This window comes from Pongo pygmaeus, chromosome X (assembly GCF_028885625.2).
Source record: "Pongo pygmaeus isolate AG05252 chromosome X, NHGRI_mPonPyg2-v2.0_pri, whole genome shotgun sequence".
NCBI lineage: Eukaryota > Metazoa > Chordata > Mammalia > Primates > Hominidae > Pongo > Pongo pygmaeus.
In genome coordinates, this window is record NC_072396.2 from 76195846 (window position 1) to 76208375 (window position 12530).

Below are 12530 nucleotides of genomic sequence, written 5' to 3' on the forward strand. Positions count from 1 at the left end.
TAATTATAATACCCAGTTTAGAGCCTTTTGCAGAGAACTGGGTACCCTTTTAGAATGGAAATAACAGAGTAACCGTGTAAGTTGACACAACTTTATAAGTGGGAATTTGACCACAAATTATAAGTTCTTATAAATGATCTCTAATTTTGTTTTTAATCCTAGAAGAATCTGTTATGGAAACGATTGTGGATATAACTGTAAATTTAGGTAAAAGATAGTCAACATAGTGGTCTGAAATTAAAGGAGAATTGAGGACAAATAAAATTTCTGACAATGTAGGAATGAAGAAATGAGTGAATTCATATACACAATAAATATTCAAAGACCATTTTAAATGATGTAAAAAAAAACATGAAAATATATGAGGTTTATTATTAAATAAATATTCCAGAAAAACGTAAAGATGTAAAGCATGATTTGGTATTTTACATATATAAAAATATGTAAATCATAATATGTAACAATATGTATGTATTGTACAGTGCTGTCTCTCTCTCTCTCTTCATATATATATATATATATATAGGTATGTATGCATATGTATATAATATAATCCTAGAAAGCTACTGACCAAAACATTAAAAGCAGCACTAAAGATAGGGTTATAGGTAGTTTTAAATGCTTTTTCTTATAGTCAGAAATTGCTAATATTTTGTAATAAAATTTTATTATCTATTTAATTGAAAAAGTGTAAATTTAAAATCATATATACTATATAGCAGCAATGGGATAGTCCATGTTTGTTTGTAAGAATGTTTGCTTAGGAAACAATACTGATTAAAGCAATGATTACAGCATCAGAATATTCTTAGCAGCTTTGGTTTCAATGAGGAAACACCAGAAACAACAAACACCCAAATCCATCAAAATTGGAGGAGAGATGAAGGTGAAATCTATTGAAATAGATCCATGGCATAGACCAAAAGGTTGGCAATTATTATATATGGATAGGAGAATGATTATTGATTTTTATTTTTCCTATGAATGTTATTTGATTTCTTTTTGAAATGAAGTTATATTATTTGAATAACAAAACTGTTTTAAAAATTTACAAAGAAAAACAAAAAGTGAGATATAGTCCTCATAGCATTATATTGGCAAAAAAAAAAAAAAAAAAAGTTTAAAATATCCAAAGAGATACTTGTGCAGGAAACGGACATTCTCTAAAATACTAGCGGAAGTATAAATTGGTATATTCAGGCTACTTGATAATACGGTTAAAGAATATTAAAAGGTTTCTACTTTTCAACACCCCTTTTAAGTATTTATCTTAAGTAAATAATACAAGAACGCTGCTGCAGAATTATTTACCACAGATTCATGTTTCTGGGAAAAATTTAGAAACTACTTTAAAGCCCAAAGTGAAGAAACACTTTAAAAATAATTCTGATCCACTTATACAATGGCAGTGAGTTGTAGGAGAATATTGAGTAGCAAAGGATGTTTTAGATGTATTTACAACATACTTAAATAGAAATTTTGACAGAATACTTTTGCTATAAGCACATAGAATATACATTTAGTATAGAATATATTCAGTATGATTCTATAATGGTTTTAAAATTTACAAAAGGCAAAGCCTGCAAAGGCATAATCTCTTTAAAGTGGCTGTTGTGCATATATAATATGTATGTCTTTTTAAAGTAACGCACTTGTAAAATGAAATAATTTTTTAAACTACAAGCCTAAATAATTTCCCATAACTTAAAAAATACTAACTTAAGAAGATGATCAAGGAAATATGCATTCTCTTACACTGTTGGAGGGCGTAAACGTTATGGAAGAAGCATTTGGCAACAGAGAGCAAGGTATAAGGCAATTAAATATTTCTTGATGTCAGCAAACATTCAGCTCCAAATGTGTTATGGAAAAGCCATAACCATTTAAAAAATATATTGAGGGGCAGGATTTTAGAAGTTATAATTCATCTGTAAAATGAAACACTAAGTAAAAATAAAATTATAGGAGACTAAGAATTTGGAAAGATGGTAAGTAAGACTTCTTACACTGAAAATATACCACAATGAAACATACATCCTATATTACATTTTTGGAGGTATTAGTTATTTACATATATGTCTCAAATGCTTCAAAGTTTTTTCTATTTTCGTCGAGTGGTAGAATTAACAATGATTTTCAGTTTTTCCTTACCAATATTTTAAAAAATGCTTTTAATATGATAATTATTGTCTGCATAAAGATGAATGTTTACAACAAATAGAAACAAAAAATCTCAAATTATAAATAATTTAATACCAAGTCTCAAAAACTGTACAGTTATCCAGGTACACTCACAATATCTGCATATTTTATGAGGGTAAATCGGTACTATCTTTATCAATGGTCACTTACTAAAGAAGGAAAAAAGAAGATTTTAAACCTCCCATATCTTTTCATCCTTCAATTATACTATTAACTTTTGTTCAGGAAATAAACATGAATGTAATGTTTGTGCACTGTGATCTTGTTGGCAGCTTTGGCTTGCATAAGAAAACAAAATGAAACAACCCAGATGTCCAATAATTACTTAAAACAAATATATCCCTATATCCATATCTAATATGTACATATATCTATCACTCTATCAAGCCCAATCACACATTAGAGCACTAAACATCCATCAAAACTATTTTAGAAGAATATTTAATGACATGAAAGTTCAAGAATATCTATAAATCTATGTCTATAATATATATTTATGTGTGAAAAAGCAGATATTGAAACAGTATATACAATAATTTCACATATATATCACATGAAAAATACAGGGCAGATACAGACGAAAATGTTTCAAGAATGTATAAGTAATCTTCAGAAACGATTACTGGTGACATTAATTTTCTTTTGTTAACTTGTCTGCTTCGTGATTATTTTTTTTCCTGCAATGACGCTGAATTATTTTTCTGACAACAGGGAAAAGGACAGGAAGTGGGCACAGGGGAAGGGGGTAATAAACAGTGTTTGATTGCAGCAAAACCACTGAGGACAGGGAAATACCCTTTGCAGCCTGCCAAGCTGGCCAAGACACACACACAAAGACACACACACGCACGCACACACACCTGCACACACGCACGCACGCACACACACGATCAATTACAGTGACCAGGAGACTATGCAGGGGAAACGGGCATACTCTTTACTAGCTGCGCTGGCCGGCACGAGTGCAAATCGGTACAATGCTTATGAAGGGGGCCTTTTGGCAACACACAGGAAAGGTCTTTAAAATGTCTATATGTGGATCTTGCAAGTCCGCAGTTAAGGAGACCACCGGGATGCTAGCAAAGATTGGATTCACTCATCAAAGCACAGAGCACGCAATGTTGGTCTTAAACACAGGGAAAGAACTAGGCACCACCTGAATGTCCAACAATGCGGGAATGATTACAGAAATGTTAAGGTCCACGGATACACTGAAGCACTCTGCAGGCACTGAAGATGACGTTTCATAAGCCTGTTGGTAACATGGAAAGAAGTTCAATGGGTTGATTTTTGTTTGGTTTTAGTTGCTGAAAAAGCAGGTTAAGAAACACCACGTACATGAACCATTCTATAACAGTGTGTTAAAAGGGAAGGCGGGGTGGGGGTGAGCAAAGGAGAGAGAGGGAGAGAAGAGAGCCTGGAAAAGCAGCACACCAAAAAGGTAAAAGTGGTTCTCTCTGGGGAGTAGGACCAGGGGAGCAATTACTCTCTTGTTTCTTCCCTCATCTGATATCCTTCTCCTTTCTGATGATGCTACCATGAAATTGTATCACCTGCGCAGTAAACAAAGAGAGAATGAAAATGCTTTTTAAACCAAACCACAGGGAGAAGAGGCAGCCTTTAACCTACAAATGGCACAGATTAGTAAGATTATTCACAACGCCCTTGGTAGGGGTGGGCGGGGGAGAGGAAGGGAAGGAGAGGAGAGGTGGAGGGAGAAAATAGGAAGCGGGGAGAGAGAGGGGGAGAGAGGGAGAGAGAGACCTGCACTCCCAACACAATAAATACACTGCTGGTGGGTTGGCGGGGGGAGGGCTGGGGGTGGGGGGTTGTAAACCGGGTGTGAGCCAAGGTTTGGCTCTGCTGGCTGGCTAGCTCCTGGGATGTCTTCATCGCAAGGTGGCCTCCTCGTCGGTGTCTTCCTCGAAATCCTTGACGTCAGCACTAGTGGACTGCCTGGCCCAGGCTCCCCTTTCGGCCTCTCGTTCTTTATGCGACTTGAATCTCCCGACGAAAATTTTGCGGTAGTTCAGGAACATGCCATTCATCACATCGATGGCCCGCTCCGCAGATTCCTGCTTTTGGAAGTGCACGAACCCGTAGCCCTTGGGCCCCTTTTCGTCACAGGCCACTTTGCAGGAGAGGATGTTGCCGAACGCCGAGAAGATGTTGTACAGCGCCTTGTTGTCGATGGTCTTGCCCAGGTTCTTGATGAAGACGTTGCCCACCCCGCTCTTGCGGAGCGACGGGTCCCTCTGGGACCACATGATGCGCACTGGCCTGCCCTTTATGACATCAAAGTTCAGGGTCTCCAGGGCCCGCTTGGCGTCCACCGGTTGCTGGTAGTTGACATACGCGTAGCCCAATGAGCGGCGGGTGATCTTGTCCCTGCAGATGCGGATGGAGAGGATGGGCCCAGCTGGACTGAACTTCTCGTACAGCATTGCCTCGGTCACCTCAGGGTGCAGGTCGCCCACGTACAGGGAGGCCATCGGAAAATCTGGGTTCCCCTCCCAGTCCCCGAGGGCCTCATCCGCATCTGCATCCGCGGCGGCCGCAGCAGCCGCCACCTCGGCCGCCACCTCGGCCGCCAGCTTCGCATCCGCATCCGCATCCGCATCCGCATCCGCATCCGCATCCGTCTCCCCCAAGGGGGGCCCCGCAGCCTCCGCTGCGGCGGCGGCGGCGCTGCCCTCCGCCACCGCCACCACCGTTGCCACCCGGGCGGCCTCCGCCTCCCCCGGGGTGGCCTCCGATGCTGCCTCCTCTATTGAGGCCTCGGCCTCCACCTCAGCCTCTACCTCTGCTTCCGCCTCCGCCACGGAGGCCTCCGCCACCGCCTCTGCCACGGTCGCCGCCGCAGCCTCCGCCGCCGCCGCAGCCGCTGCCGCCACCGCCGCCGCCACTGTCGCTGCTGTCGCCACGGTCGCCGCTGCCGCCGGGCCGCTGCCGCGACCTCCCTTCCCGCGAGCTGGGGGACGGAGAGGCGGGGGAGGGCAGGAGGGCGGGTGGGTGCCGGAACGCAGACCCGATGCGCGAGCCGGAGCTGGCGCAGGGGATCCGAACTGGCGAGTTCAAGTCACCTGGGATGGCAAGTGCTGCCAGGAGCGCGCCGGTGCGAGTCGCCGCAGCCTGCAGCCAGCTGCTGTTGCCGCCGCCGCTCGGTCGTGGGCTAGCGCGCAGGGTGCGGGGTGCGGGGTGCGGGCGGGCGGGCGGGCGGCGTGTGGTGGGGGGCGGGGGGTGTTGGCGTCTGTCGTCCGGGCAGCTGGGAAGGCTTCTGTCTCTTTGGTTCCCCCTGTGGCTGCTGCGGGGCTGCGGGATTGCGGGGCTGCGGAGCTGCGGGGCTGCGGGCAGTGGGAGGTGACGGGGGTGTCGGGGGTGGGATCGGGAGCGGGAGCAGGGGCGGGAGTGGGAGCGGGACTGGGAGTGCTCAGCCTCTCGGGTCGCCTGGATATTTATGAAAAGGACGCCAGGGAAAGGGCTCCGCTGTAGACCGAAGGGATAAGGGTTCGATTCGGAAGGGAGCGTTATTTTTATCCCCTCTCCACATAATGGAACGTTTAAATGGTTAAATCAAGTACCTTGCAGGAGAGGGTGGGGTGGCCTTGAGGATACACTCAAGGCCTCAGTACATGCGGTCTGGAAGTGGGGGAATCAAGAGCACCCTGTCTCTAGTACTGTCCTCAATGATAAGGTGAGGAAAGCCAAACCCAGGACTGGGAACAGGGCCTGGTCCAGAGCCAGGCACTTGTTTATTCTTGGCTCTGCTCTCAAGGCGCTGAGGTTCCCAACCTGGACCAAGAAGTACATATTCAGGTTCAAAGGATAAACCAAAACAAAACCTGAGCTCTCTCTCTAGAATGAAGTGCCTGGTCCCAGCTCACCAGCTAATGTTTATGGAAAGCTTATCAGGTACTTGGTGCTGGGGGCTAAGGGGCCCGCAATGTGGTAAGTGAGCAGGGAGTGTTGATGTGTTGGAGGTGTGGAGCAGGGTGAGAAGAGGTGAGCAGTGTGTGTGTGGTGAGAGCAGAGAGGCCACACAGAGCCAAATGCTGGGGGTATAGACAAGGGAGCAACCATGAGAGTTGAGTGTAACAGAAGCTACAGTCCCACTTCCTCCAGAAAGGAGGACCAGCCACTAACTCTTCTTAGTAGCAATTAAGTGAGGCTGCAACAAAGACAGAACCCCCGAGGTGGGCTCTGAAACATGAGGAGCAATCCACCATGTCAAGGCAGGAAGGAAGGCACTCCAGGCAGAGGGATCAGTCTGTGCCCAAGGCCCTTTGTCATGAGAGCACATGCTTGGTCGCTTCTGGCCATGCCTAATAATCTGGCAGGGACAGAGCTCATGGTCTCCAAGAGCACATGGTAGCAGACAGGGCTGGAAGGTTTGGGGCCCTGAGAGTCAAGCTAAGGTGCTTCGACTGTATACCCAAGGTCACGGGGACCACTCAGCATATTCAAGGAGGGAAGCAGTATGATCAGAACTTTAGAATGAGTACAAATTAAACATCAATGTGCATGTATAAGTGCACATTTACATGTACACGCACGTACAAAACCAAGACAGGGCTGATAGAACACAAGGAAGAAAGTCAGATGTGACCAATTCAAAAAGAGTCTGAACAATCCTTCCGTCTATCCCTTTTCATTCCATAAATAGGGGTCTCACGTTTACCGTGAGCCAGCGGGGCCAGATATTTAAAAAGAGAAAACCATAGTGCCTTCCCTCAGGATGCCTTCACTCTGCTAAAGCTCAGCCTGCCCCCACAGAAAACAGAAGTGTCAGCGGAGGACTATAAGTGCTATGTGATTGGACGAAGGTGGCCACAGAATTTCACCTGCCCAGCACATATTCTCTCATCCTCTCCTCCTCTGCCTTCCTTGGGTAAGTAAAGCTGTTTTCTGTGGTTGCAGTGATGGCTGGATCTTGGCAGTCATACATGATAGAACAACCGTGAACCTGAGGAAGTGACTGAGTCACTGTGGGGTGCGAGGCAGTGAGAACTCTTCATCGCTGGCTGCAAAGCATCCCAAGGTGGCTGAGAAGCAGATACACAGACATGTACCTCTCCAGCTTGCAAAGTCCAGCTCTCTGCCTCTAGGCAGGGCTAGTGCCAGCAAAGGCAAGGGACAGAGACCTAGGAAAAGCCTGCTGTACAGCGCATGCCTGACCAAGGTGATCACTGTCACCGCTGTTAAGAGGCATCTCCTAGGGGTCTAGGTTGCTTGCAGGCAGGGAGAAGATGAAGCTGTGCCTCACCATTTCCAGGTTGGTGTCCAAGAGGGGCCTGAGAAGGCAAGAGGCCAAGGGGGAAGCCATGCTCGAAGAGGGGTAGGGGATGTGGCGAGGATGAGAAGAGCTTCTTGGCCCATTGTTAGGAAACAGAAATGACAAGGAAGACCAAGTCGAGGACCAGGACTCAGCAAGATCTCTGTCTCTGGCGTTGCCTTCCAGTACACAGGGCCAACAGAAATCAGTGAAACAGCAGGAGAAGGAAGTTCAAGGAAGTCATGCTATGGCTAGCAAATCCCCAAACCTGAAAACAATTCCTAGGATCCTGAACCTCTAGCAACAGGAACAGGGCTACCAAAATGACAAGGACACAGCTGGGACTGCTCCCCAAGTCCTTTCTCAGGGGCTTCCATGGAGTCGAGTTTCCATCTCCTTTTTATTCTTTATTTTTAAAGCTACGTTGTGGTCAGTTTCTGCCACCTGCAAATGGAATGTGTTCTGACCACTACACACTGTGACAGGGGCAAAAATAAAGAGCCCTGTGGAGCCTCAATGGAGGGAGGGGAAGTTTCCTTTCCCGTGGGAGGAAGTGCTGTTGATTTTATTTATTCAGTGATTCAGCGAATATTCCTGGAGGGTCTTGTATGTACCAAGTATTCTGCCAGCCAGACCGTCCCTGAACTCAGGGAGCTTATTTTCTAGTGGGGAGACAGACAATAGACAGATCAGGGAATATGAAAACAGTTAAAGGTTGCTATGAATGCTCTCGGGGACATAAACAAGATGATTTGGTACATATTGCCTAGAACCCCGGAAAAGTGGCAAAACGGGAGACATGAAGCTCAGGAAAGGCCTTTCTGAGGACAATGATAAGCCACCAGTCTTTTCAAGGAACCAGGGGGGAAACCTGCCCAGCAGAGGGAACGGCAATTCCCCTGGCCCTGTGGCAGAAAAGAGAGGGTGCTGGGGATGGGGGTGGGGGCAGAAAGGATGCCAATGTTGCGTGGAGCCCAATGTGAGAGGGGATAGAGGAAGGAAAGGGAAGAAGGCGCAGTGGTGGGTGGTGCCATGATGAAGAGTCTGGTTCTTCTTCAGAGAGCTCAGGAGAGCCAGAGAAAGGATTGAAGCAGGTAGTAGCATAATCTAATGCCTATTCAGTGGTTTCTCTCTAGCTGCTCTGTGTGGGCAGTATCACAAGTGGGCAGGGCACAAAGGAAAGCAGGGAGACCAGTTAGGAGGCTCTTGCAGTAGTCCGGTCCAGAGACAACAGGGGCTTGGCCCAGACTGGAAGCATCAATGTGGAGACTAGTGCGTGGATTCACATGATATTTTGGAAGTGGAAGAGACAGCACTTGCGAGTGGATTAGAGGCAATCTCAGAGGTCTATGTACGGTCGTAGGAAAGACAGAGAGTGGGCATGGTAGATTTGGAGAAGGGTGAAAGACAGATGGGGGTGTGTGTCAAGAGCTCCTATTTGCACAGGTTTAGTTACTGAAGTCTGCTTGTCATCCATAGAGGCTGGAGAAACAGAATTGTTGAGACAACAGGACACAGTTAGGGTCTAAAGCCACAAAACTGAGTAGGATCACCTAGAGAGAGTATAGCCAGGAGAAGAAGGTGCAGGGCTACTCCCTGAGATACTCTGACACTTAGAAGTTGGGTGGGGAGCACAAGCCAGCAAAATAGATTCAGAAGGACTGGACGGTGAACAGGACTCCTCTCTAGGGCCTTGCATGTCCAAACATGTCCAAACTTCTCGCCAAGGCTTTTCATCACCAGCCTCAATGTCCTCACTCAGACTCCGCTCTCAACGCTCCTAGCTGTACATGCATGGGAGTTGGTTTAAAATGGGACAACAACGACTTTGTGTGCTTGGGTTTGGACTTCACTCTCTGATCATTTCTCAGTGGAGCTTTCAAAAGAGAGAGAGGTTCAGATGCAGAGAACTTCAAAGAGTGGGGCAGGCACTGCTCTGCTATTTCATGTGGCCCATCTCCTTTTTCCTTTCAGGAGGGAGAAATCAGAAGGAGTGGGGATGCAGTTCAGAGAGCAGAGGAGAAGAGAAGAAAAGAAGGAAGAAGGAAGAGGACTAGGGTTGGGTGGGGGGAGGACACCAATGGGAAGAGGGACAGATCAACTCTATACACAAAAGTAAATCAAAACACCAAAAACAGGGGTCTACGTAAAGAAGCCTCTTCCCGTGAATTGCTCATTGCATAGCTGCAGGGAGGCTGTTTAGGGGCATAGAGAATGAAAACATACCTGTATTTTGGTGTAGGGAAATTGTTTCTGTCAGTTCACACCGTCCACACGCCACCTCCCACCCCAACCCTGCCACTACCAAATTCCTCTAAATAAAAATAATTATGAGATACAGGCCAACAAAAACGTCAGCGTTAGGCTGTTATTTAGAGAGAATTGGAAAGCGTTTGGATGTGTCCCTGTTGTTTAATAAATGATAACAATGATTACTAAGTTGTCCTGAGTCAATACAACAAATTTAGCAAACGGTCCTTTGGGTCCTTATAAAGTGAAGAGTTGACGGAGACAGATTTGTATATGGGGCAGGGATGGAATGGTAGTCAGTCCTGGAGAAATAAGAACCCCAGGAGGTGATGAAATATGTACAGGTATGTTTATCACAGAAACACTGATATTGGGCAAATTAGGGCACAAAGCAAGTATCCATCAGGTGAAGAGTGACTGATACATTGGCAGTGCAGACACTCTGAGGATTATTATGCAACCATTAACAACTATGAGTTATATCTATATAAGCTGATTTAAGGGGATTTCCGGAATGTGCTATTACCAGGCGAGAAAAGCAGGTTTGTTGTCGTCATTTTGGTGCAAACAAAAGGAGATGGGCCTTGGAGTCAGATTGGCTGGTGGGCTGAATTTCAGAGCAAAACACTTAACCACTCTTGAGCCTCAGTGTGTGCTCAGAGTTTGAATTTCAGAAACCCTAATTAAGCATCTTACAAATTTCCTTTGTAACAAGTAGTTTTGCCCCAGCTCTGCTTAGAAACCAAGCCAAAGGGCTGTATTGACTGATGGTTTTTACATAGCATTCCAGATATTTTTCTCTCTAAGAACCAATTCACTTTCCATTACACGCTTGAAGCTTTAACTCATGCCCTTCTTTGTTATAATTTTAGGCAGTTCACAAAACTGATTTTATAACAATATACCTACAGATACACCCCAGGCCATGACTTAAGAGTTGTGCTTACTTTGGTCAAGGTACTTTACCCCCTTTTTTTCCATCTTAGCTTTGGAGTCCTCATCTGTACAAAGGGATATTTATAAGGATAACGAGTGATAATGTATGGTAAATGTTTTTACAGTGCCTGGCATGCATTCAATGCCCAATACAAGAGACTCCTTATTAATCTTATTGCCCTCTGTCCTGGGGATGTGCTTGTTCCGCTGGTTTTTGAAGGTCCAGTGTCTTGTCTTTCTGGTGCTCCGGGCAGCCTGGAATTTTCTCTCTAACCAGGAGCAAAGTGTCAGTACAGAGGGAGTCTGATCCTCTGGGTTCTCTGGCCTGAACTCGCTTAGCTCACACTCTCATTGAGCTTCTCTGTGCTAGTCCCAACCATAGGACCTTTTAATGATCCAGTTATTTATTTTCTGGAGGCCCAGGGTCCGCACATTAATTAACACATGAAAGCATGGCATTTTCTGTACTCAAGGAAACCACCCAGAAGATTTAATAACACTATCTCAACAAAATGGGGTATTGAGACCGGAGAGAATTTTCTGTCAACTGCTATTCATCCTTTTGAGCAACATCTTGGGGGCCATTTGAGAGGTAATTTACTGTAAGGTAATACACTCCTTCAGCTTCTTTGCTGCAGGCTACTGAACACACTTTGATGTCTCCATGATGTCTCTGGAACAATATTACCAATATTCACCATTGTGATGTGATGCATTCATGGATTACTGAAGCGTGAGTTGGCTGATCTCCAGTATTATGAGCTGCTGATCAATTTTAGGTTTTCACTGTGTTTAATAGATGTAAAACGTAATCTCCTTCAATGTGGTAAAATCTTGCTAATGTCAAGGTGATTAACCTTGGGACTTCCTCCCATACAGATCATCTTTTTAAAACTGTCTCCAAATAATTGTTCTTAATTAAAAACATATGTATGTACATGGTAAATATAATAGTGATGATCAGAAAGTACAAAGGAGCTTACGATAAAAAACAAAGATTCAAGTTCCCATCACTTCCTACTCCCCAACTGTGCTTCCAGAGTAGACCACTTTAACAATTTCTGTTTGCAGTGTTCTGACCATTACCTCCCTATATCTAAAGAAAATGCCTAATCTGCTAATTCAATAATTCATCTACTTCAGACATCATCAAGTGACCGTCCTCTACCAGAGAGGAGGATTTAACTCACTCACACTATCTTCAATCTGCCCTGTCTTTCCTTCTGGCAATTTTTATACCTTTTGATCTTTAGTTCTTCTATTGGTGACTCTAGTAACTTTAAGTGATATGCTTGACTCTCAGTTTCTAGCGTACACCTTCGTCAGTTTCCCATAAAATAAGGATATTAGCACCCCTCCCCTTCCCTTAGCCTCTCCTCCCTCTTTCTATATCCTCTTTTCCAAACAGACTGCTGCTCATTGACATCCACTTCTGAAAACTTAATTGAATTATTTGGGCTTTGAAAAGCAACACAAGCCTTTTACCTTTTAATGACTCTCTAATAATGTTGTCCACAAGGGTCACATTTCTTCACACTTTAAGGTGGGCCACTAGAGGGCGGTTGATCCTGATGTAAATTAAATTAAAAAAAAATAAAACATTAATTAATGTAGACAGGAGGACTAAGTGCAGGAGATCTTTTGTATGACACAGAAACTATATTTAATAACAATTTATTGTATACTTAAAAATTGGTGAAAGTAGATTTTAAATATTTTCATCACAAAATATATGTGAGGTAATGAATGTTTTAATTTGATTTACTTTCCCCAATCTATACATATAACAAAATACCATATTGTGTATTACGTATTTATATAGTCAATTGTAACATCAGTTACTTTACTTTTTAAAATAAAATCAATTAAT

At 44.4% G+C, this 12530-nt stretch overlaps 1 protein-coding gene across 3 annotated transcripts; it reads right to left on the reverse strand.

Moving 5' to 3' along the window:
• Positions 1–3118: 3118 nt before the first annotated feature.
• LOC129025284 (polyadenylate-binding protein 1-like 2) lies at positions 3119–4824 on the reverse strand. 3 transcript variants are annotated; one of them, XM_054473027.2, is made up of 3 exons: positions 4040–4824; positions 3689–3755; positions 3119–3454 (listed from the first exon to the last, which is right to left on the reverse strand). In XM_054473027.2, the coding sequence occupies exon 1, from the start codon at positions 4692–4694 to the stop codon at positions 4092–4094; it is 603 nt and encodes a 200-aa protein (XP_054329002.1). In that variant the 5' UTR covers positions 4695–4824; the 3' UTR covers positions 3119–3454; positions 3689–3755; positions 4040–4091. The 3 variants fall into 3 exon arrangements, with proteins under 3 accessions (XP_054329002.1, XP_054329000.1, XP_054329001.1); XM_054473025.2 differs by having other exon boundaries at positions 3637–3755; XM_054473026.2 differs by having other exon boundaries at positions 3689–4824.
• Between the last annotated feature and the right edge of the window lie 7706 nt (positions 4825–12530).